The sequence below is a fragment of the Haliotis rufescens genome, unplaced genomic scaffold (assembly GCF_023055435.1).
Source record: "Haliotis rufescens isolate VD_foot unplaced genomic scaffold, xgHalRufe1.0.p SCAF_3, whole genome shotgun sequence".
NCBI lineage: Eukaryota > Metazoa > Mollusca > Gastropoda > Lepetellida > Haliotidae > Haliotis > Haliotis rufescens.
This window is the reverse complement of record NW_025964001.1, coordinates 66,918,929-66,946,358: the sequence shown is the minus strand read 5'-3', so window position 1 is coordinate 66,946,358 and position 27,430 is coordinate 66,918,929. Positions and strand designations below refer to the sequence as shown.

At 44.2% G+C, this 27,430-nt stretch overlaps 2 protein-coding genes across 4 annotated transcripts in view; both read left to right on the top strand.

Annotated features, from left to right (window-relative positions):
* The first annotated feature begins 2,891 nt into the window (after positions 1 to 2,891).
* Positions 2,892 to 27,430, top strand: part of LOC124151499 (probable G-protein coupled receptor CG31760) — an 86,558-nt gene continuing 62,019 nt past the window's right edge. For all 3 annotated transcript variants that reach the window (XR_006863382.2, XM_046524003.2, XM_046524004.2), the window contains exons 1-2: positions 2,892 to 3,065; positions 23,358 to 23,523. Coding sequence is in view for 2 of the 3 variants with exons in the window: in XM_046524003.2 (XP_046379959.2) it covers positions 23,436 to 23,523 (88 nt within the window). In the remaining variant the exon portion in view is untranslated. The remainder of the gene's footprint in view (positions 3,066 to 23,357; positions 23,524 to 27,430) is intronic.
* Positions 11,701 to 12,957, top strand: LOC125384419 (proteoglycan 4-like). Its single transcript, XM_048403482.1, has one exon. It carries the CDS (start codon positions 11,701 to 11,703, stop codon positions 12,955 to 12,957), a length of 1,257 nt encoding a protein of 418 aa, XP_048259439.1.

Below are 27,430 nucleotides of genomic sequence, written 5' to 3'. Positions count from 1 at the left end.
CACGTTCCGGTGGCTGAACTAGTTATTCACTGCTGTCTCGGACGTGGGTGTGAGGCACGAGGAAGTGAGTATCACGTTCAGGTAACGAGGAAGCTGATTGAAAACATTGATTTTAGTCCACGTGCATTGGCGAGTCTATTGTTGGTTAGCCGAACGTGTATACAGGTTGGAAAATATTCTCTGTATTTTCCTCATGTATTAAATGATGAAATAACGACATGGTTAAACGATCGATGTTAATTAATTTTTCACCGATGTCCCCTTTCACATTAAGTTCATTCTAAATAAAAACAATTTAATATGGAGCACGAACTACATTTACTGACACCCCTGCGGTTGGAGGCAGCAAATACTGATATCAAAGCTTCAACATTAATCCTTCAACATGGAGCAAGTTTTTGTTAGGTTGCGACGTACCTCCCATCACGCCCAAGGGGATCTCCTAATGAGGCATTATCTGTTGATTGTGGGATTAGTGAGTGGGGAGGTTGACTGCCGTTTCTATTAATGCTGTAATACCGACAACATTTGACTCACTAATGCATCCTACAACATCCCGAAAACGTAATCAGCCATTATCGTGAGAATATAAAAAAACATTCGCAAACCCTTGCCTGTCCTTCCAATACTTCACTTGCCCATCACCCCCATAATTCACTCGCCCATCCTACCTTTACTTCACTCTCCCGTCCTCCCATTAGCTTACTCGCCCATCATATCATTAAATCACTCGCCAATAATTCCATAACGACACTCGCCAATCATCCCATTACTTCACTAGCCCGTCATATCATTACTTCACTCACCCATCATCTCATTACTTCACTAGCCCGTCTTACCATTACTTCATTCGCCCATCCTCCTATTACTTCACTAGCCCGTCATACCATTACTTAATTCGTCCATCCTCCTATTACTTCACTAGCCCGTCATACCATTACTTCATTCGCCCATCCTCCTATTACTTCACTAGCCCGTCATACCATTACTTCATTCGTCCATCCTCCTATTACTTCACTAGCCCGTCATACCATTACTTCACTCACCCATTCCCCTATTACTTCACTAGCCCGTCATATCATTACTTCACTAACCCATTCTTCCATTCGTTCACTCGTCCATCATCCCATTGCTTAACTCGTCCATCCTCCCATTACTTCACTAGCCAATCATCCCATTGCTTCACTCGTCCATCATCCCATTGCTCAACTCGTCCATCCTCCCATTGCTTCACTCGTCCATCCTCCCATTGCTTCACTCGTCCATCCTCCCATTGCTTCACTCGTCCATCCTCCCATTGCTTCACTCGTCCATCATCCCATTGCTTCACTCGTCCATCATCCCATTGCTTCATTCGTCCATCATCCCATTGCTCAACTCGTCCATCCTCCCATTGCTTCACTCGTCCATCCTCCCATTGCTTCACTCGTCCATCATCCCATTGCTTCACTCGTCCATCATCCCATTGCTTCACTCGTCCATAATCCCATTGCTTCACTCGTCCATCATCCCATTGCTTCACTCGCCCATCATCCCTTGCTTCACTCGTCCATCATCCCATTGCTTCACTCGTCCATCATCCCATTGCTTCACTCGTCCATCATCCCATTGCTTCACTCGTCCATCATCCCATTGCTTCACTCGTCCATCATCCCATTACTTCTCTCATCCATCATCCCATTGCTTCACTCGTCCATCATCCCATTGCTTCACTCGACCATCATCCCATTGCTTCACTCGTCCATCATCCCATTGCTTCACTCGTCCATCATCCCATTGCTTCACTCGTCCATCATCCCATTACTTCTCTCATCCATCATCCCATTGCTTCACTCGCCCATCATCCCATTCCTAGGCGGTGTAGTAGCCTAATGGATACAGCATTCGCTCCTCTCGCCGAAGACGGTGGTTCGGTTCCCATTTCTGGTGTCCCCCGCCGTGATATTGCTGGAATATTGCTATATGAATATCACTTACTTATCCCACTACTTCACCCGCCCAGCATCCCATTATACTGTACAAATGCGTTTAGATCCAAAATGTCCCGTGAAAATTCCGGGTTTGAATTGGTCTTCAGCAACCCATGCTTGTCGTAAGAGGCGACTAACGGGATCGGGTGGTCAGACCCGCTGACTTGGTTAATGCATGTCGTATCCCAATTGCGTGGATGGAAGCTCAAGATGTCAATCACTGGATTGTCTGGTCCAGGCTCAATTAATTACAGAACACCGTCATATAGCTAGAATATAGCTGAGTGCGGCGTTAAACAACAAACAAACAGACAAGGATCCTAAATACAAAACTAAGCGTGCTCCTTGTCACGCACGTGTGACAGTTACAATAGTGCTAGTGTAACAATCTATCACTTTTTTTCACCATTATACACATCCCTTAACCCTCAGAGGCCTAAATGCAAATTCTTCGTGCATCCTTGTGCGATATCTCACCTCCCCCCCCCCCCCCAACACACACACACACACCAGCACGGACATTGCAGCTGACGGATTCACTTCCGCCCTGCATATTGTACTGCGACCCGGGGGGGGGGGGGGGGGGGGGGGGGAGGGGATTAGGAGTTGGACGGAGGTTGAGAGGATATATATATATATACGTCTAATTATAATCATTTTCAACCTAGAAGAGTAAAGCTTCTCCGTCCGCACAAAGAATCCCCGGAATCTCCTGTGTGTATATATTAAGGAACCTTTGACAAGTAAACTGTAATCTACTTCCATTGTACTCTGAAGCTCCATCGTGCACCGATTGCGATCGACTCCGATTCACATGAACGCACCTCGGTAAAGCCGTAGACGTGTGAGTTATTGTTATTCCAACACCTTTGGTAGTTCCGTTTTGACGCTATAACGCTTCGCTCTGCATGCATACGCCAATCCCGGCATTCGCATCGATCAGCGCTGATCAAGCGCACAAGCAGCTGCCCGCTAGTGTCTCGGTGGAGTCCAGTGTTTACAGTCGATGTCCAAATCTATGTCGATGTCAGTGTGGGTTCCACTCGGCGAGTGTCACAAGTTAGGAAGCTGTCGTCTGCCTCGTGGATTACGAAAGTTAGTATTATCGTGTGTGATTTGTTTCAAAAGTATGCATAATAGCCAGTATTGCCGGAAAAGGACATGTCGTGATTTCGATGTTTCGATTTCGAATTTCAAACTTTGCAACGATGACAGGCTTTGAACGTCAAAAATGTCAATATTTATTATTGGTTTTTACTAATGTAGCGCTTAGTGTTTGTCGTCTGCGCTTGTAACTTCGCACTGGTCTGTGTTGGTTTCATCTTGACTATCGAAACTTAACTCTTGTTTATCGAGAGTGGAATAGGTGGGGCGTGTGTCGTGTTTGGAATGTTTATTGCGAGAAGTACATCAGTTCTTCTAATTGTTTATTCACTGAGGATTATCTGCAGATTATCGGTTTATTCGTGTGGAGATACATTTCTGAGGTTTGGGATCAACGGAACTTGTAAGTACTGGCTGAATATTATGCATTTGTGACTTGCCACGGCCAACCCTGGGTTGTTGCAGAATATATTGTTGATAACACTATTCATATCAAACTGTGTTTCAAATGGATAATGTGTTTACATTTGTGTTTATAACCTAGTTCTACAGTTATATTATTTAAATGGCGAGTAACTTTTTTTCAGTAGCGTTTAGATCGATGTGATCTGAATACTCCAAACAACGTTGCAGTTAACTTGACAAGCATCCAACATTTGTTACATTCATTGTACAGTAAACTACGTTTAAAACGAACAAGCTTATAACGAACTGACGGATATAACGAACTTATTTTTAGTCCCGGCCATTTGGTGTATATATCCTGTTTATATGCTTATAACGAACTACGGTTATTACGAACTAAAATTAGTTGTCCCTTTGAGTTCGTTATAACCGTAGTTTACTGTAGTTTCCAATGATGAATTACTGTGTGTTTACCAGATTTGATGGAAGTTCTTTCGAAGGTTATTTCTTTCTACTTTCTGGTCTGTTAACTGCAGTGAGTGAGTGAATATTGCTTAACGCCGCATCAGCCCTACTGCAGCTATACGAGGCTATTTTGCAGTCATATATGAAAACGGAAGATTAGAAACTTAGATGGTCTCGCCAAGTCTGGATGTGGATCACATTATCACTGTTCTCACATAGTCTAGACGCGTATCACGTGATATCTGTTCTCTGTCAAGACGCGTATAACATGATATCTGTTCTCTGTCAAGACGAGTATCAGGTGATGTCTGTTCTCTGTCTAGACGGGTATCAGGTGATAAGTGTTTTCTGTCTAGACGGGTATCAGATTATGTCTGTTCTTTCTCTAGACGGGTATCAGGTGATATGTGTTCTCTGTCTAGACGGGTATCAGGTTATATCTGTTCTCTGTCTAGACGCGTATAACATGATACAGTTCTCTGTCTAGACGGATAGCAGGTGATATGTGTTCTCTGTCTAGACGGGTATCAGGTGATCACTCTTCTCTGTCTAGACGGGTATCACGTGATATCTGTTCTCTGTCAAGACGCGTATAACATGATATCTGTTCTCTGTCAAGACGAGTATCAGGTGATGTCTGTTCTCTGTCTAGACGGGTATCAGGTGATAAGTGTTTTCTGTCTAGACGGGTATCAGGTGATAAGTGTTTTCTGTCTAGACGGGTATCAGATTATGTCTGTTTTTTCTCTTGACGGGTATCAGGTGATATGTGTTCTATGTCTAGACGGGTATCAGGTTATTTCTGTTCTCTGTCTAGACGCGTATAACATGATACAGTTCTCTGTCTAGACGGATAGCAGGTGATATGTGTTCTCTGTCTAGACGGGTATCAGGTGATCACTCTTCTCTGTCTAGACGGATAGCAGGTGATATGTGTTCTCTGTCTAGACAAGTATCAGGTTATATCTGTTCTCTGTCTAGACGGGTATCAGGTGATCACTCTTCTCTGTCTAGACGGGTATCAGGTGATATGTGTTCTCTGTCTAGACAAGTATCAGGTTATATCTGTTGTCTGTCTAGACGGATATCAGGTGATCACTTTTCTCTGTCTAGACGGGTATCAGGTGATATGTGTTCTCTGTCTAGACAAGTATCAGGTGATATGTGTTCTATGTCTAGACGGGTATCAGACGATCACTGTTCAAACAGTCTAGACATGCATCACGTGACCATTGTTCTCAGTTAGTCCAGGTATACATCACTTGATCATTGTACTCACATAGTCTATATGTATATTACGTGATCACTGTTCTCACACAGTCTAAACGTGTATTATGTGATCATTGCTCTCATATAATGTAGGTATAGATCACGTGATCATTGTTCTCATATAGTGTAGGTATAGATCACGTGATCATTGTTCTCATACAGTCCGCTATCCTGGTTGATGCACGGCATCGTATCCCAATTGCGTTGATCGATACTCCTTATGTCAATCACAGGATCGTCTTGTCCTGACTCGATTATTCACGGACCGCAATCATATAGCTGGAATATAGCTGAGTGCGGTATTAAACAACAAACAAACAAACAAAACATCACGTGACGAAAATTTGCCCGGACAGGCAGCAGGGGTCAGATTACATCCGGGTTATCGTGCATCTGTCACGTGGTACAGCTAAGGTCACCTGCACACCAACACTCAGGCATGGTATACGACGGGAGAAATGTAACTATATATTAACATGGTCGTTTGGACATATATACTGAATGGTTTAGATTGTCCAGGCAAAGCGGAACAGGGTGTTCACTTTACCCGGAATTCCTGAAGATCAATGCTCCTCTAAATATTGGTTGTTGTTTGGTGTGCACTCAGCAACATTCCAGTCATATGACGGCGGTCTGTAAATAAACGAGTCTGGACCAGACAATCCAGTTATTGACGTCATGAGCATCAATCCACGCAATTGGGATACGATGACATGCATCAACCAAGTAAGCGAGCCTGACCACCCGATTCCGTTAGTCGCCTCTTACGACAAGCATGGGTTGCTGAAGATCAATTCTTCACGGGAGCATCTGAATTGTGACGGCGGTGAGGTAAGTTTGTGGCTGTGATATGGCTGGATTAATGCTAACAGCTGCCAAAAAATCCTATTCACTCTCTCAAAGATATAACTGGGTTTGGTTCTGGGTAATATGTCCACTGCCGAAAAAACAGAATTAAAAATTCCAATTTCAAATACTAATATGTTTTGTTCCTCAAATGTTAAGTAGGCAGGGGGGAAGTGTGAACAACAACACATATCTAGTCTGGATTGGCTGTTTTAATGCTAAAAACAGATTCTTGAATCTACACTTTCCCAAATCTAGCAATTCTTTCCAACTGTTACCTGCTGCGGAGAGGATGCTCTGACTTCAATATATTTAAACTGATAGCGACAGTATATGAGGGGTTTTAAGAAAAAAACTTGGTCGGCGGAGTATAACAGACACATCTTTTCATTTTTTCACAATTGTCTTTTAGGGAGTCGACGGTTTCGAAAACCAAAATTTAAAAATAATGTGGCCTTTAGATGTTTCGTTTTGTTATTATTACCGTATTCGACGTAATAATCGCTCAGGGCGCTCTCAAAATTAGGTGCCTCTTATTAGAATATTACTTGAAAAAACACAGGGTTGAAACATAAGTTTCGTGGTTTTTGCTGACAGCTTGAAATGTTTATGTGCGACAGATATACTTTTCCAGAATTTAATTGCCCATAATTAAGGGTGCATATAACACACGAGTGCGTATTATACGCGAAAAAATAAGTCTTGTGTACATTGATCAATCAGAAGGGTGCCAATTGGGATTGTTCACTAGCCAATATATTAGCAAATATCGCCGTGGGCGCTTATCAGAGCGGGGCGCTTATTACGTCGAATACGGTAAGTCAAATAGATGATATGATTAAACATCTACAATAAGACCACGAGATGCATCGTAATTTGTAATCTCGGTGATTTCCCAAACTGCATCAAAACGACCAGAACACTTTGAAGAAAATAATATTGAATTCATTAAAGACGGATTATTGTATGTTACAGATACTATATATATATAGATTTAGTTTTTATTTTTGTCCCACACGTATCTAGTTTGGCACCACAGGTTATTTTTGACTGCCCTTGTTTGTCGACATTTCTAAATGGCAGCGTTATATGTAATTGTGACCTTGGTGCAGCAAGGTGTATAATGTTGTCAGTAATAAAGACTCATGTCAACTATGATCTACAATCCTACGAGAGTGCCAATGTCACGTTTTAGCAACACGGAATATTACCATGCACAGCGCCAGGGTTTTAGCCATTGTTCGGAGGACATAAAATGGGGCGAAAGTTTGTTGGCTAAATGGGATTTGTTGTCCTCGTTCGATTGTCCGCCCATGCGCTTTGAGATAAAGAAATTTCTTAATATTCATGAAACTAATATTTGTAATATGAAATATTGATCGAGCATATTTAATCACTCGCGGGTTGTGAGAACATCAATTATTGATATCAATAATCACTTATTGACAGGAAGTACGTCCCCCACTTTACGAGGCTCTGGGGAGACTTTGGTTCCATATCTGAGTATAACAGTCTTAAGTTATCTACGCTTCCTTGTTTTCAAACAACTACCAGCTCACGTGGAACCTACGAAGGATGGTGTTATAGTCTTTGTATAATGAGTACAAGTATAAGTTTTTGAAATTATATTATGCATAATAGTGTGTATAAAAGTGTGTTTCTAAGACGAAAAAGTCAAACCAAACAATACAACACAAACAATACAACATGAACAATACAACACAAACAATAGAACACAAACAATACAACATAAACAATACAACACAAACAATACAACATGAACAATACAACACAAACAATACAACATGAACAATAGAACACAAACAATACAACATGAACAATAGAACACAAACAATACAACATGAACAATACAACATGAACAATACAACACAAACAATACAACACAAACAATACAACATAAACAATACAACACAAACAATACAACATGAACAATAGAACACAAACAATACAACATGAACAATACAACACAAACAATACAACACAAACAATAGAACACAAACAATACAACATAAACAATACAACATGAACAATACAACACAAACACTAGAACACAAACAATACAGCACAAACAATACAACATAAACATACATGAACTTGTGTTGTCAAAATACATGAATTCACGTTATGCCATGAATGAGAACAAAGAAATAAGGCATTTTGTCCACAGTTGTTCAGTATTCGATCAACCATCCAGACTGGAATCAGAATGAAACTCCCTTAAATCCTACAGAAAAAATGTCAGTCAGTATTGTGTACGCCCCCCATGGGGATCATGCAAGATCTGATATTGTACCGACACAGTCTTCAGGACACTGTCCAGCGACTGACAGGATGACCCCAGCTGATGACGTCACAGTGATAACGTCATTCCTCAGATGGAGGATACACAATTAAAGTTTCCTGTGTGGCGCTAACAGGAGGTCTGCCACTCCTAGGCATGTCTGTCTTTCGCCCAGTCTGCCTGAATAAGGGGCGGTCGGGTAGCCTAGTGGATAAAGCGTTCGCTCGTCACGCCGAAGACCCGAGTTCGATTCCCGACATGGGTACAATGTGTGAAGCCCATTTCTGATGTCCCCCGCCGTGATATTGCTGGAATATTGCTAAAAGCGGCATAAAATCAAACTCACTCACTCACTGCCTGAATCAGGCTATGCGCCTGGTGACTATCATTCTTCTACAGCCAAAACTCGTACTATCATACCATGTACTTTCTGTTGTGGGGTTAATAATAGCATTGTACTGTCCAACGATTTGGGTCATTCGTCACCACTCGCCCCTTTCCGTAACGCTATTCGGCTTGTCTCGGAATAACACGAGTTGGTCACGAATGCGGTTTGGGTGTGAATGAACAGCACGTCGTTCCTTTTATACCCATGTCTTTGAAAGCTGGAATGCTGTAAGTGCAGCCAAAGATTCACTTCAAACTCAAGTTCCATTGATCTGCGTACTGTAGTACGTTCATTACTTAGCGAATTGTTTTGATTGTTTGGGAGATCAAACGTTATGCTATTTATGTCCATAATCCACAATCTCAGTAATTGATAAGTACATTCCTCGAGCAGTTGAGGGTACAAACATGTCAAGTTGACCAGTTTTCTGCCATTCTGAAGAAAACTGCACACTTTTCTTTTCCTAAAACGGCGTTGTAAAAATTGTCCTTTATTAGATAAAAATGGTTATTATACTGTTATATCCAATGTACCGTTTTAAAATCACCTACATCTGCACTGTTTTAGTGAACAGTGAGAACATTTGTGACATTCTTTCCTTATGTTGAATTTGAAATGGGACATAAAAATAATCTCCTCTCTCTTTTATGACGAAAAAACAACCTCAGCTTCTAAAAATAAAGAATGAACCTGACTCTACTACTCACTCAAGCCCCTCCATCACCCCTAAATATCAAATGGTTCGCCCCTATTTCATTTCTTCTCACCTCAGGTTATGCACAGGTGGGTATTACCCGCATATATTTCCCCATGTATTTCTCACAATCCTAACGACGATTACCTGTACCTTTTCTCCCACGCCTGATTGTGATATCTCTTCCGCTTTTGGATGCGATCGTTCGTCCATCGCGTTTATCTGCGTTTCCCAGCTGCATCTATGGGAAACAGCTCACTCGACACTTCCCTTTCAAAAATAACGTCATCCAATATACGTCGTCATCAAGTTACGAGCGTCATTCGTCACTACTCGCCCCTTTCCGTAACCTGCAAGAAGACTCGTCCCCCATCGATGAATGATATGTGCGAAAATACGATTAAACCAATCAGAATGCGCGTATGATTTCAAGTTCATCGTCAAAGAATCCCTCAGAAATAATATTTGATTTTACATATGTCTTGCATCTAAAAATATACCCAAGACACAGTTAAATGTGTTCAAACATACTGTATAATCCCACATGTTCAGATCTGCTTTAAATTGCATCTGAAATATATATAATATACGGGGAAATATGTGTGAACCATTACACAACGAGTTGACAATTGTTTTAGGTATGCCCGTTTGCGCCAAGACGGAACCCGGTCGCAAAAATGGCCACGAGAGGGGCACGAGTCGCTATTCGGCTTGTCCCGGAATAACACGAGTTGGTCACGAATGTTACGAGCGTATGTTCGAATCTCCATAAATAACGTTATAATAGAACAATGTTTTATCGTGAAGTAAACCGCTCTTCATTGTTCTTTGTGATTTATCGAGTAGCTTTCTAATAAAATAAGTTAATTTAAGAAAACGCAATCTTGAACACTGCCGGGTTCATGCAGTCATCTGATCAGAGGGGCGGTCGGGTAGCCTAGTGGTTAAAGCGTTCGCTCGTCACGCCGAAGACCCGAGTTCGATTCCCGACATGGGTATAATGTGTGAAGCCCATTCCTGGTGTCCCCCGCCGTGATATTGCTGGAATATAGCTAAAGGCGGCGTAAAACCATACTCACTCACCCCATCTGATCAGAAACCTGGTTAAATGACACCCACCTTCCGAATCATTAAGACAGAACCCGGGCACACCATCCGCGACTGTCCTTCCATACATTTACAACGAACACGACCAAGAAAATGAACATTTTCGCTTTGGCCATGTTAATTCAACGATCGACAATCCCGCCTTGTTAGATTTTTTTTTTTCTTGTGATTTGGACGAAGTCTAACAAGAACAAATACGTTCTATGGCACATGCTACCTCTAGGCACATAATGAAAGGTTGCATATTCAATGCGGTAACCAATATATCATTGGTCCAATTAACGCTTCTAATGAGGGATAAGATCGTCGAGATATCTTTATATAGGTTTAAATGTTTTTGCGTTCCATGCATATTCTTTGGTTGGGAACAACATAGTTTTTTCCCCCGAGTCTCTTGTTTATCGCATTGCTATGGTAACCGACTTGATGGAATCGCTGAAGCTGTGTTATGGCCACGAGCGCTGACGCCCGCTTCCACTTGAGATGTGTCGTCTGCTGCGTTAAGATGGTGTCGTCTGCTGAACATATTGGTTCTAAGACACAATTTAAACAAACACAGCAGTATTCAGCAGTCATTTCACTGAAGACGATCTTTTAAAGAAATATCAAGTGTCAAATGTGGACGTTTGTAGATTCGGATTTGTGGACTTTGAGACAAAATAGCCAGAAATTATTGACAAAAGTGTTTTTGTTTTGATTATCCAAAAACACATTTTGTAAAATTGGCGATCCCAACCACTACCAGGAGACACGTTTTCAGAAGCTTACAAGATGTATAATGGCTTAATTTTTAAACTTATCCTATCTCACACTGTGCATCTCTCTTTCTTCTTTCGATTCTGAGTGGAAACATATCTGAAATAAAAGTTTCCAGCTTCTAAAGTTAATTAACCCTGTCATACCTCACATCGTCACGGTCACCTCCCAGATCTGGGTTATGCGCGCTATGCATGCTGGTTGACCTTCTTGCACTGATCACGTGTCTATCCCAGTCAACTCATTCTCTTTCAAATCGCCACGCAGTGGTGACGTGTTATTACAGGAATCCATTTTGGGTTTTTCTTTTCCCTTGCAAGCGATCTTCATATTTTTGTCGTCTAATTGCCTGCAAATTTACTTATATCCCTGTTTGGGATAGTTATTCATCATAATGGACGAGCAGTCTACACGGAGACCTGTCTGCACTTTGTGCCGACGTGTTTTCTCTCCGTCTGACCCTCATGCCCAATGTTCGGATTGTCGTGGATTATGCAGTTTATTAGAGCGTTGCGAGCTCTGCTCCGATCTACCAGATGAATCCTTCAAACTGTACCTGCATAAATGTCGGCGTCGGGTGTCAGATCGTCTCTCTAAGACTGCAGAAAAATCCACGAAAGCCAAGAAAACACCGGTCAAGAAAGCGAGATCGACCCGATCACCCTCACAGGCGGGCCAGAATACTCGGGATCAAACTGGTCCCATGATCTCGTTAGACGATGAGGGGGTCTCTGACTCTTTTCTCACAGACGACATGTCTAAGGTATCCACGAATCCACCTTCAAAGCCGAACCTACCCTCCACATCCCGAGACTCGGACATTCGACGAGTCCTCTCGTTAGACACGAGTGTGGATGACCGGCTTACGTCAGCCAACGTATCCAACCCGACCGAGGTTCGTACTTTCGACTCGTCGTGTTCTACGACTAACAGGGAGCTCGCTCCTGTTTTACCTTCGGAGGGTACACATGGTACTGGTACCTCGGTCGACCCTATAAGTTCGGTCCGTCGTTCGAAATCTCCCATACAACGATCTTCGCAGGATCGATCCTCTCAAGACCAGGAGTCGTATGACGACTCATCGGATCAAGGTTCACGAACCTCCCATTCCAAAGAGGATTCACAAGACGATAGACATTCGTCCCGGGATCGACTAGCATCGACAGTCAGTGCACTTTATTCAGTGCAATCATCGGGGGATCGGCATTCAGACTGGGACCAACGGACTTCTCACTCTCGACACCGAGATGATTCACCGAACATCCCACCATCGAAGGTTCCTCGTACTTCCGAACCTCGAACCTCTGAACACCGAACCTCCGAACTTGGACCCCCGAACCTCCGAACCTCCGAACCTCCGAACCTCGAACCTACGAACATCGGGCCTCCGAACCTCGATCCTCCGAACTTCGAACCTCCGAACCTCCGAACCTCCGAACCTCGAACCTCCGAACCTCATCGAACCTCCGAACCTCATCGCACCTCCGAACATAACCGACCCTCCGAACCTCGTCAAACATCCGAACCTCGTCGAACATTCGAACATCGTCGAACCTCCGAACGTCGCTGTACTCCCGAGGTGCGACAGTCACGTTCGAATCGTACATCTTCGGACAAACAAAAGAGAATTCGAGCCTCGTCGAACCTCTGAGGTTCAACGAACATCATCGAACCGAACTTCGAAGGACATACGGACTCCTAAGTATCGACACACTTCAAAGGAGGTTCAACGGGACACGGGAGTTCATAAAACCTCCAAGGAACGGAGACATTCGAGAGACTCCCCTGATATGCGACGTTCACCTACAGATCGTGACTCGTCTTATGACAGGCGAGCGGATTATCGCTCATCCCCTTATCATGTCTCACGAAGAGACTATTCAGACCCATCACGTCTAGGCTCGGAGGATGAACGCTACAACGAGTCTATTAGCCATTCATCCTACATGTCTCGATCTTCTCCTTCACTCACCCATCCGGACTTTCGACTAAGAGATTACCCTCACACTTTTGATTTTCATGAACGTGGTGATTACCCATGGAACACTACTTCATATAGTGCCTACGCACACGAGTTGGAACGATACCCACACTACAGGAATCCCCACCCTCCATGGCATGGGTATCCTCATGATCCAGATTACAGACCTTATCGGTCAAGCTACATTTCCTCTTCTCGTCATGAGGATTCTCCTCGGCGACATAGAGATAGACCACTCAGATCAGCTACCGTTAGTAGATGTCCTTCACCTAAAGATAGGCAGAGTTCTACTTAACCTACTCGTCGTACCGGCTCCCCATCGCCACCTCCGGTTCGACGCCCTCCTGTTTCCTCTGAATCACAGACTCCTGCAACATCACAAGCTCCATCTCAAGCTATCCCTACATCATGGATCCCTAGCGAACTTTCTGCTATTCCAGCAGAACAGATTCGTTCTCTGTTACAGGCTGTAACAGCAGCATGTCTTCCCCAACCGGCACCTGCTGTACCAACTACGGTACCTCTATCTACACCCATTACATCCCTTTCAGTGGATCAACCACCAGAATCAGAGTCATCAGACCACTATACCTCCCCAGCTTCCTCTTCTGGGAGCTTCGACATAGCGGATCCGATCACTGTACTTATCTGGATAGCAGATAAGTTACAATTGTTAAAAAGCACTTCAACGGAGGACACTTTATCGTCATTTGTTGTGCCTTCAGCCTCGTCGCCGAACATCACACTCCCTCCGAGACCAGTCCTACAGGATATGGCCACCAATTTAGACAAAGCATTTGGATCCTTTCGCCGTCTTCGTGATCGGCTTCAATCTCCACGCTTTGTATTGGCGGATGCAGGGACTCATGGCTTGTCTACGATTTCTCCCGAACTAGATGGTGACATCGCAACATTAGCTCCTAAGCGTCCGTACTCAGCTTCTTCAGTGGATGACAGGGATCTCGTTCACCTCGACAACACTGTTCGAAGGACCCTCCCGTTGGTCTCCACTATTTTATCAGCAACTGAAGCACTTTCGTCGGCTCTAGCTCATGCATCTTCCTCGGAAGAATCCTGTATTCGAGGTGCTGTGACCCTCATCCAGGATAAAACGACAGCTATACTAGACCTCCTTGCTCACCATGCGGGATCTATCACTTCTCTTCGTAGACGGGGGGTGTTACAACATTGCTCATGGGATGATCAATTCAAGAACAGGCTGAACCAAATGCCATGGTCAACACCCTCCCTTTTTGCTGGGCGCATACAGGAGGTCGCCCATGAAGTCCAAAGAGACACTTCCCTGCAAGTCACTGTTGACTTACTTCGTCTCCAGAAAAATCAACTGGAAGAACAAAGGAAAGACCGGAGACGACCAACCTTTACTCCTTCTCAACAAGACCTTAGAGAAGTTTTGAGTAATAGGTCTGCTTCTTTTCGTGGCCGTGGCCGAGCACGCCAACATCAGCGAGGAGGGAAATCAGGCGGACGCACCGTCTCCTTTTCAGTGACTAAAGGAAACACTAACTCTCCTAAGCCAGGAGACACTAACCACAAATGACTCACTACAACAGCAGAACGACTGGGACCTTCCAACTCCAGCCATTCCGATTTTCTCGTCTCCCGTAGGCGGAAGACTAGGCACGTTCGCTTTAAACTGGACCATCCTAGACGACCCATATGTGTCTCGTCTCCTACAAACAGGTTATCCTCTACCTCTTGCCACCACACCTCCAACGACGTGCAAACCGCCTCAACATCTGTATCCAGCCAAACAACTTCCAGTTCTCATAGACACCATAAACACGTTACTTGTAAAGAACGCAATAGAGCGTCTGGGCACTCAGCCAATGACACCAGGGTTCTATTCTCCAATTTTTCTGGTTCCCAAGAAAAACAGTCCTCAACTACGTCTCATCTTCAACATGAAAACCTTCAACAAACTATACCTAGAGACTCCTCCACACTTTCGCATGACATCAATCGCTCTACTACGAACGATTATTCATCCCTGCGACTTCATGATCAGCCTAGATATACAAGAAGCGTACTTACACGTCCCTATCCTGCCAGAGCACCGCCATTTTCTTCGGTTTGTGTTCCTAGGCCAACACTACCAATGGCGAGTGCTCCCATTTGGAATTTCTTCGGCCCCGTGGCTATTTACTCGCCTCACAAAACCCATCGTCAAGTTCCTACACACTCGAGGCATCGTCTTCGAAACGTACATCGACGACTGCATTCAAGCCAACAAGGATTCGAACACTCTACTTCATCACCTCGATTTCTCTCAACGCCTACTTCATCAACTAGGTTGGATCATCAACCCAAAAAAGTCCGAAACTATTCCAACACAACGTCTCCAGTTCATCGGAGCCCTCTTCGACACGAGTCTGGGCAAGATGTTTGTACCCCAAGATCGTTGGGAGAAAATCCAACGCCTCGTTCCATTGGCACTCAAATAGCCAATTTCCTTATGTCAATGGCAACAACTTCTCGGTCTCCTAACATCAGCACAAGCCCTCACCAAGAGAGGTCAACTTCACTTACGGCCAATCCAGTGCTTCCTCAAGCCCTTCCTTCAGGACGACGATTGTCAGGTTCTAATATCTCTTCCAAACCATCTACACCCACACCTCAAATGGTGGTTAACTCCATCAAATGTCTGCGAAGGAGTCTCCTTGCAACCATTCAGCCCGACCCTCCACCTGTTCGTCGACGCCTCAACCGTCGGATGGGGAGCTCATTGCCAAGACCTACAAGTGGCAGGGCGGTGGTCATTAGAAGAAAGCCAGCTTCACATCAACAATCTAGAATTCAAAGCAGTGATTCTGGCAGTGTCTCATTTGTCAACACTCCTTCAGTCCTCCACACTAATGATTCAGTCAGACAACCTATCGGTCGTGTGGTACATAAACAAGATGGGATCTACCAAGTCAACGTCACTTCTATCTCTAGCACTCGACTTCTTCAAACTGATCGACTCACTCAACATTCAAGTTCGAGCGAGACATATTCCCGGCATCGCCAACGTCATAGCCGACTCCCTGTCCCGACCCGACAAACCATCTCCCACGGAATGGCGTCTACATCCTGTGATTTTTCAGTGGATTTGCCAGTTATTTCCGTGCCCAGACGTCGACCTCTTCGCAACCCGCTTCAATACTCAGCTATCCCAGTTCGTATCTCCTATCCCAGACCCCCTAGCCTGGGACCACGATGCGTTAGCAATCCCATGGGAAGGACTACATGCTTACGCCTTTCCCCCAACCGGCATTCTACATCGGGTTCTACAGAAGATATCAACGACCAATCGCCTCACTCTACTTTTGGTCGCGCCCTTCTGGCCAACACGCAGTTGGTTCATACCGCTCATTCGTCTCGCAGACAGAAAGTTTTACCATCTACCTCTAAGGGACGATCTTCTGCATCAACCACACTCTCAGCTCCGTCATCCGTCGCCAACAACCCTCAATCTATGCGTTTGGCGCATTTACAGAAATTATTGATAGCTAAGGGTTATTCTGAACGAGTGGCCAAGACCATTGCGGGGGCGCACAGGTCATCTACTAAAGCACTATATGACCATAAATGGAAGGCATTTGAATCGTTTTGTCATTCACATGACATTTCCACACCTGCCACGGCATCCCCGCAACAAATTGCTGAATACCTTCACTATCTTCGATCATCTCGTAAACTAAAAGGTTCGACTCTAGCTACCTATTTAGCTGCGATCAATTCTGTCATCGCAACTACAACGGGCACTAAGATTTCAACAATCGCCGAATTACAATCATTGATCAGATCGTACAAGTTGGCGGACCAAACATCCCGTTTTCGACCACCAACTTGGGATCTAAACATCATACTTCGCCATCTAACGTCGGCCGAGTACGAACCTCTCGCCGAGAAAGATTTCGAACACATTTCTTTGAAGACAGTTTTCCTTCTGGCCCTTGCAACGGCGGCTCGAGTGAGTGAAATTCACGCTTTAGACGTCAACAGAGTGCGTTTCGAACGAACCGCACATGGGAAAGTATTTTTGGGACAACGATGGGATTTCATCGCCAAAAATCAACTCCCTGGTCAACCCGATCGACTATTCAGTATCCCACCGTTGACTGCCCTCTTAAACCCTGACGAAGACATATCGTTGTGTCCGGTACGTGCACTTCGAATCTATCTGGAAGCGGGGAAACCACTTCGTCGATTACGTAAGAGGTTATTCATCCCGCTCTCTGCGGCAGCTACTACGGAGGTATCCCGTACCACAATCTCGTTTTGGATACGCTCAGTGATCCTTCGAGCCTACACCTTCGCTGGCTTACCTGCTCCAGTCGCATCTAATCCTCACGAAACCCGTGCTGTCGCTTCCACCATGGCACTTCACAGTAATTGCTCCTTGACCGCAATTATGGAGGGATGTTTTTGGAAATCCGATACCGTGTTCGCTTCCCATTACCTCCGAGACATCTCAGTGACGGACGTTCAAGGCCTTCAGCAGTTTGGACCCTTGGTACTCGCACAACAGATCTCAAAGACACACCTGCGCAGATAGGGAGATGTATAACCAGATTTTCATTACATTACATCCATCTCTATTTATAATAAACATTTGTCATGATTATTGGTGTTTATTGTATTCATTCGGGCTTCCCAGACTGAGTATCCGGTTGGAGGGTATAATCACTCGTCTGTAGAGATCTTGGTCTTCAACTCGAAGTCGTCATTAGACGCGGCCGATTTCGGTGTCCCGATCCCTTATTTCAAACACCTCTACTTTAGGTATGTGTGTTGAGTAACGGATTGATGATCCTTTTGTGGATATTGTTGATCGTTTCCTCTTCTCGTTTTTTACCCATCGATTCAATCACTGACATGATTGAGGGTTTGACGAAGCGATAAAAGAGATGCCGAGCGGGTCCAACCTATCGTCCTCTGGAGATAGGAATACCCCGTCTTGTAGATTCGACGACTGGATGTATACTCTCTCGAATATAAGTCGTACTCGTTCGTTTTAGACATGCGATTACGCTTGATTACGTTTGAACATGTTACACATGTTGTACCCGACTTATTGTGTTTCAGTTGTTCACGTATCAGGATCTCAACATTCTTTGAGAGTGTTCTTCTTATCCTGTCTACGAGTTGTTGTTTTTTGTTGTTGTTTTTTGTTGTCTTACGACACTTAACTGTGTTACTGTATTAAGTATTGTACCACTGTTAAGTTCCAGCTTCCTGGTAAATATCCTACGGTTGTGATCTATAGACAAGGGAGTTGCGCCCCACCATCCAACCGTGGGATAAAATGCATAGTGTGAGATAGGATAAGTTTAAAAATTTGAAAATTTTATTATAAATTGTATATTTATATACTTATCCTATCTCACACGTTATATGCCCACCCGTCCATCCCCACATCGCAATTCCTTAGTCTATATGCTCTTGAAAGAGAATGAGTTGACTGGGATAGACACGTGATCAGTGCAAGAAGGTCAACCAGCATGCATAGCGCGCATGACCCAGATCTGGGAGGTGACCGTGACGATGTGAGGTATGACAGGGTTAATTAACTTTAGAAGCTGGAAACTTTTATTTCAGATACGTTTCCACTCAGAATCGAAAGAAGAAAAAGAGATGCATAGTGTGAGATAGGATAAGTATATAAATATACAATTTATAATAAAATTTTCAATCTTTTACGGCCGAGACCTTTCTGTGGGTTTAAACGAGTTGAATGCATTGAATACATTCCACACAAACTATCTGTACCTTTCAATGTCTAATAATATGTTGTTTGGGCTAGATGTATTCTAGATGTGTTCTGTGGATATGTTTGAAAATAGGACATTCGTCAAAACGAAAGTTATTTGTGAATTTACTGAGCGGTTATTGAACCAGCTTGAACGCTGAAGTGTAGCACGGAGTCGATGGCAATGGCCCGGTCCTACTTCAGAATGAACGCTTTGCTGGCATACCTGCAGGTAAGTTGTGCATCTTTCAAAAATGTGAACATGGAAAAATGGACAGACATTTGAACAGTCCCATCACAGTTAACTCGAGGATGGACAGACAGGTTATTACGCATAGACACGAATGAGTACCCCACTCGACACAGTATACTGACTCCGAGCCGACCTGTCCTTGTTTTAGCCCTTTAATGCCGAGCGCCAGACAGGGTAACAACAAGTACCACCGTTTAACGTCTATTGGTATGACGCGGCCGGGGATCGAACACCGGACCTTCCGCTGTCCGGGCGGACGCTCCAACACTAGACCGCGGAGACGGTCACTTGTTTAGAAACACCGACAGTGTGTAGAATGACGGCTGGCTGGTATGTTGCGGCTGTTGGTTTGTCGGCCGCGTCATACTGAAAGACGTTAAAATATGGTACTTGTTGTTACCCTGCCTGACGCTCTGCATTAAGGTGATAAAGGGACTGGTCAGCTCGGAGTCAGTATCCTTGTTAAATTGGGGTAATTTGGTATGACGCGGCCGGGGTCGAACACCGGACCTTCCTTTCTCCGCACTAGACCAAAGAGGCGGTACCGATAAACGTGAATGGACGGACATATAAAAATCATATGGACAGATAGTCAGCAGACAGCTCAACAGTCAAGTCAATAGACCGATAAAACGTGAATGGACGGACATCTAACAATCACATGGACAGATAGTCGGCAGACAGCTCAACGGACAGACAAATGTAGAAACGGTTGAACTGACAATTAGACGAGATGCGTTCACAGAGCTAGAAATGCTTCTTACTCGAGTGCATAACCCGCCATTCCCGTGATCTATCAGGGAAATTACAGATAATTGCTGTAATAATGCTACTTATCTCATTCCTCCCACAATGTAGTTTTACTCCGTGACATCTGTATATGACGTCACCTGTCAAACTTGTATGGCATTAATGCGAAGATGGATACCCTTAATGTCCGAAAATATTAGTTTTGAATTTGAAACATTCTGATATATATCAATTTTTATTGTCACGTTTGATCGATACATGGATAACCTTTCGGGGGACAGGTCGGTCACATGACCTCGAAACTGACTTTCATCAATCGCATTAAAATCAGATCTTAGTTCTCGCTAACGCTAAACTAAGATCTTAGGACGTCCCATTACGTGTCACGTCAGACCGACCTTTCGCGAACTTTGACCGACCAATGGAATGACGGCAAGAGGTCGACATTAGCCAATCAGAAGGCAGCTTTCTCGTGCTTTACGGCACTAATTTCAAATTTGCGACTACGCTTCGAAACATATTTTGACAAATTCTCGAAATTTGAAAACCTAAACAAAAGAACATTCTGGAATGGCTAATAGATGGTGTAGATTGACTTGATTCAGTTGTTAAACCCGTCACTATCGTTGGGAATACCCCATGTTTAAGTTTTCGAGGTTGCATGATAAGAAATCACAATCCAACTGTCACTTTCATGATCTGGTAAGCGACGCTCTGATCGGTCGGATAAAAGGTCGTTCTGACGTGACCCCTAATGGGATGTCCTGAGATATTTGTTTAGCGGTAGCGAGAACAAGGATCTGATTTTAATAAGATTGGACTTCATATGCGTATGAACAATACATTTTGATGTTTTCTTTCGAGAAATCACGTAAACAGTAATGGACGACTTCCACATTCCTGGGGAATTCCCAAGGAATGTTCTAGGATATGTGAGGTGGTGAGGTGAAATTGGGTTTAACGTCGCGTCCAAGATTATTGCACTTATATAGCGACGTGCATGCACGTGTGTGTGTGTGGCTGCTTGTACTAGTCCGGACTGATACCGATTTATAGTGCTAGCTCACTGAGATACCATGCCGCAGTTTAACATGAATACCCCACTCAGACACAGTATACTGACTCCGAGCCGACTAGTCCTTGTTTTAGCCCCTTAATGTCGAGCGCCAGACAGGGTAGCAACAAGTACCATCTTTTAACGTCTTTTGATCGAACCCCGGACCTTCCGCTCTCCGGGCGGACGCTGTACCACAAGACCACGGACTAGGATATGTGAACACAGAACCGTTGAATATAACTATTTAGATACTTTAATTTTGTACTGAGGTATTTTACATCCCCATGGCAACACACCACGCGGTGATTCATCCTCGTTAACTCAGGAATGCACATTCGACTCAATGTCTACTCTGACAGTCAAGGACATTCTGTAAAAAATGTCTTCGAAACACCTTTTCAACACATAAATGGTCACCGTTAAATGGTCAGACAGTTCATCAATAAGGTATCACTCCAAACTGTCACTCGTTGTGTCAGACGTTTTCGGAAGTTCATACTCGCAAGCTCCGACGTTCATACAATTTGGCCCTCACTCTGTGGAGGTTCATACTCGCAAGCTCCGACGTTCATACAGTTTGGCCCTCATTCTGTGAAGGTTCATACTCGCAAGATCCGACGTTCATACAGTTTGTCCCTCACTCTGTGCAGGTTCATACTCGCAAGCTCCGACGTTCATACAGTTTGGTCCTCATTCTGTGAAGGTTCATACTCGCAAGCTTCGACGTTTATACAGTTTGACCCTCATTCTGTGAAGGTCCATGCTCGCAAGCTCCGACGTTCATACAGTTTGGCCCTCACTCTGTGAAGGTTCATACTCGCAAGCTCCGACGTTCATAGTTTGGCCCTCAATCTGTGCAGGTTCATACTCGCAAGCTCCGACGTTCATACAGTTTGGCCCTCACTCTGTGAAGGTTCATACTCGCAAGCTCCGACGTTCATAGTTTGGCCCTCAATCTGTGGAGGTTCATACTCGCAAGCTCCGACGTTCATACAGTTTGGCCCTCATTCTGTGAAGGTTCATACTCGCAAGCTCCGACGTTCATACAGTTTGGTCCTCACTCTGTGAAGGTTCATACTCGCAAGCTCCGACGTTCATACAGTTTGGCCCTCACTCTGTGAAGGTTCATACTCGCCAGCTCCGACGTTCATAGTTTGGCCCTCAATCTGTGGAGGTTCATACTCGCAAGCTCCGACGTTCATACAGTTTGGCCCTCATCCTGTAAAAGTTCTTACTCGCAAGATCCGACGTTCATACAGTTTGTCCCTCGCTCTGTGCAGGTTCATACTCGCAAGCTCCGACGTTCATAGTTTGGCCCTCACTCTGTGAAGGTTCATACTCGCAAGCTCCGACGTTCATACAGTTTGGCCCTCACTCTGTGAAGGTTCATACTCGCCAGCTCCGACGTTCATAGTTTGGCCCTCAATCTGTGGAGGTTCATACTCGCAAGCTCCGACGTTCATACAGTTTGGCCCTCATCCTGTAAAAGTTCTTACTCGCAAGATCCGACGTTCATACAGTTTGTCCCTCGCTCTGTGCAGGTTCATACTCGCAAGCTCCGACGTTCATAGTTTGGCCCTCATTCTGTGAAGGTTCATACTCGCAAGCTCCGACGTTCATACAGTTTGGTCCTCACTCTGTGAAGGTTCATACTCGCAAGCTCCGACGTTCATACAGTTTGGCCCTCATTCTGTGAAGGTCCATGCTCGCAAGCTCCGACGTTCATACAGTTTGGCCCTTATTCTGTGAAGGTTCATACTCGCAAGCTCCGACGTTCATACAGTTTGACCCTCTTTATTAAGGTTCATACCCGCCAAACAAAGACGACCAAGAGTTGTTATTTTATGCAAATCACGCAATCGTTACTCACAAAGACTTCAATACACATTCCACACGTTCCCAACGTTCAGTGTGAAGATAACCCCACTGCGCATGTGCCGACCCGTCAAGAGGAGGTTTAGCGTAGCAACGGCTGGCGTTATCTTAGTCTACAGGCTCAGGCTGAAATGTGTATCGATCGGTAACAATGGGTACTCAGTATGGCCATCTTAGGATGACAACACACCTGTCACGTTTCACAATCATTTTTTCATTTGCTACTGCTTCTACTTTTGCTGCCACTATTGGGTATGGGTTGAGGTCAGATAAAGGTCAAGGACGACATTTTGGGGGGAAGCGTGTCAGGGTCGGGTCAAGGTTAGTGAGACACGTGGAACCTATTTTTTTTAGCTAATAACTGCTTTTATTTAATACAGATGATAAGGTAAACAAACGGTTGCCCAACACAAGCGGCGTCTACCGATCTATGAGCGTGACCCCCGGGCAGTTAAAGCATGGGGTGCGGCTGGCTGCGATCCCTACTCTACCTCACCCTCGGGGCTCTGCACCTCCCGTTTGCCGTCGCCACGACATCTGCAGTCGGTGAGTACAAAGTTATCCATCACCGTGTACGTCTATTGGTAAATATTGACAGTATGGTAAACGTCATGGGATATTGTGTTATTGTCGCTCCTTGGAGGGACGAGCAGTGAATATGCGCAAGTCTTGTATGGAATGGCGGATATATAATAATGATTGATTCCACAGGGATTGTCAGCATGGAACGGATCAAATATAGTGTTAGTGGACTTATTGAGTTGGTGCCAGGGCATTGTTGAATGGTACTTTACGATGGTACAATACCAAATATTCCGATCATGCTGTAATGAACTACACACACAACACACACACAGACATACCGATACACACAGACAGATACCCCCACCCCCCAACCCCCACATACACTACACATATTGACATACCGATACACACAGACACATACCCCCCTCACACACACACACACACACACACAAGCACACAAACACGCACACAAACACAAACAACACACACTACACACACATACATACAGATACAAACAGACACATACACACACACCACACACACAGAGAAACAAACACAACACACCCATACACCCACACACACAACACACATACAGCATACACACGACACACAGACAGAACAATACACACTCACAACACACACACAACACACAGAGACAGACATATATTACCCAGACACAACACACACACACATACACACACACACACACACATACTCACAGACATCCCCAGGCAGCCAACCCCAAATCAACACACACACACACACACACACACACACACACACACACACACAGAAACCAACACAACACACCAATACACTCACACACACACAACACACAGACAGAACAACACACAGCACACAGAGACAGACATATCACACACACAACACACATACAGCATACACACGACACACAGACAGAACAATACACACTCACAACACACACACAACACACAGAGACAGACATATATTACCCAGACACAACACACACACACACACACACACACACACACACACACACACACACACACACACACACACACACACACACACACACACACACACACACACACACACACACACCACCCCCTACACACACACCAAAACCAACCCCACCAACTGTCACTAAATTCAGCCTTGTACCAATGCTTCGAAGTTCGTAACCACCGTTATAATTCAATGTGTCAATTTGAATCTCATCAAAATATGTATCAATAAAATACTGCTTTTCTACCGCCCCCTATTGTGCAGGCCATGTCATCGTGCACGAGCATTTACATATAGACACAGTAGATCACACCAACGTGCACTGCGCTATGCGTGTGCTGCCGTATAATTATTTATAGATTCTGAAGACATCAGCTCATTAACAATCTGCTTGTATTTGTTTAATAAATACTAATCCTTTGCATTACGTATCGTTTCGTGAACACTCTGTTTGTTTTCAATAATATCTTTTGTTGCAGGTGAGAGTGTGGTGGATATTGATGTTAATATTCATTTCAGTTGGTATAGTAGGGATTGCATGTAATAAGAGAACTATCTCCTACGGGACAGTTATATTAATTTTGGTCATGATCTTTTTTACTTTGATCGCCTTAAGATTATTTTTATCTGTAAACTGAAACTGACAAGAAACTGACAAGAATTCCAAGGTCTTTCCGATCAAATTTTAAACAAGTAAAACTATCGCAACTATAGGTCATTATATTTTCATTATAGAGACATTACATATACAAGATAACATGGTTAAAGTCCGAGAATTCACTCAGATCGGTTCTCGGGAGCAGAATCAATAGAGTCACATTTCCATTGCTTATTCACCCTCTAGCTCACAAAGCATAGAAGAATTAGAAGAAAATCAGGCGAAATACTGAAGCTGTTAATCCCGTGTCACCTTTTGTACGGCTTTCAGCCTAATACAATCTGTGATCGTATTTCCAAGACTGGAACCATCTCCGAAGTGTGCCCGTTATTGTAAATAAAAGCGACAAAACCCTTTCCATATTCATAAGAATTCTCTGCTAAAAGCACACTCAGATCCAAACACGACCTCGTCGTTTGGTTTGAAAATGTAAAAAACTTCGAGCCAGGTTTAACATTTTTAACCAGAACTCAGGAGGGCTCTTTTTTTTTTAATTGGGTAGACACACGACACCAGACAATCTGTAGTTGACTATTTGTCGTGCTAACCTCCATCGCTTACCTAATGTAACATTATACCAGGTATTCTCATCGTGTTCTAATAGATTTTGGCGTAGTTAATCTAAATAGTCCATATTTAGCAGGTGTAATTACTTTGCCAAATTGAAGTGAATACGTTTCAGAAAGCCGGAGTAAAATGTATCTTACTACTGGTATATGTGAGGCAAACAGGTCACTTTACAATATTGATTTAGACAATAGTGCATCCTTGAACATGCTTTTGATTGTCAGTTGTCTGTAGACTGTCAGAGTCCGGCGAGTGAGTGAGTGAGTTGTGCTAAACGCAATTGTTTGGACAATACACCATGTGCATATTTGTGCGTTTTGTAGTGAACATATTTATATTCTAAACATGTTTAGATTATGGGGGTGTTGTGTTAAGGTGGTATTTAGGCTGTGAGACGATCGCTCATTTCATGTGTTTAGACCCTAAACATGTTTAGATAGACCACACCAAATGTGTATCCTGTTTATGATTTAAGGTGAGGTGAAATGGGGTTTAACAATTATTGCACTTATATAGCGACGTGCATGCACGAGCGTGTGTGGCTGCTTGTACTAGTCCGGACTGATGCCGATTTATAGTGCAAGCTCACTGAGATACCATGCCGCAGTTTAACACGAATAACCCACTCAGACACAGTATACTGACTCCGAGCCGACCAGTCCTTGTTTTAGCCATTTAATGCCGAGTGCCAGACAGGGTAACAACAAGTACCATTTTTTAATGTATTTTGGTATGACGCGCCCGGGGATCGAACCCCGGACCTTCCGCTCTCCCGGCGGACGCTCTACCACTAGACCGCGGAGGCGGTCTGTTTATGATTTAAACACATTCCTAATTATTTTTATATATGAAGTATCATGCTTATGTTCTTTCCTGTATAAAATATGAACCCTTACATTCATTGTTAAAGGGGCGGTGGCTTAGCCTTATGGTTAAAGCGCTCGCTCGTCACGGCGAAGGCCCTGGTTCGATTCCTCTCATGGGTACAATGTGTGAAGCCCATTTCTGGTACCCCGCCTTGATATTGCTGGACTATTGCTAAAAGCCTACTCACACACTCATTGTTACAACTCGAGATTACTTCCACGAGACCCGTGAAGATTCCGGGGTAGAATAGGTCTTCAGCAACCCATGCTTGCCGTAAAAGGCGACTATGCTTGTCGTAAAAGGCGACTAACGGAATCGGATGGTCAGGCTCGCTGACTTGATTGATGCATGTACAAAAAACCTCCACGAAACCACTAAGCCACACTCTGGGGCGGCAGGGTAGCCCAGTGGTTACAGTGCTCGCCTGGGTTCCATCCCACAAGGGTACATTGTGTGAAGCCCATTAAAGGTTTTTCCTGCCGTGACATTGCTGAAATGTTGCTGAAACATTGCTGGAGTATTGCGGAAAGCGGCACAAAAACCAAGTCACGTCTGAAAGCTGAAATGAACATCTGATAGTGGGTTTGAATCCCAGATTGTTCCGATTATGATCACTGGTCTGTCAGCACCATGCTGTGCTAGTTATTTAAACAAAGGGATAACGTCTACGCCCTGCTTCACTTGGACTCTAATCCCCACAAACACCCCCCCCCCCCCCCCCCCCCACACACAGACACACACACACACACACACACACACACACACACACACAAACACACACACACAAACACACACACACAAACACACACACACAAACACACACACACAAACACACACACACACTCCTCGCAA

Bases quoted from the DNA above. Each gene is read 5' to 3' on its own strand.
- LOC125384419 (XM_048403482.1), top strand. From the start codon at position 11,701: ATGGACGAGCAGTCTACACGGAGACCTGTCTGCACTTTGTGCCGACGT.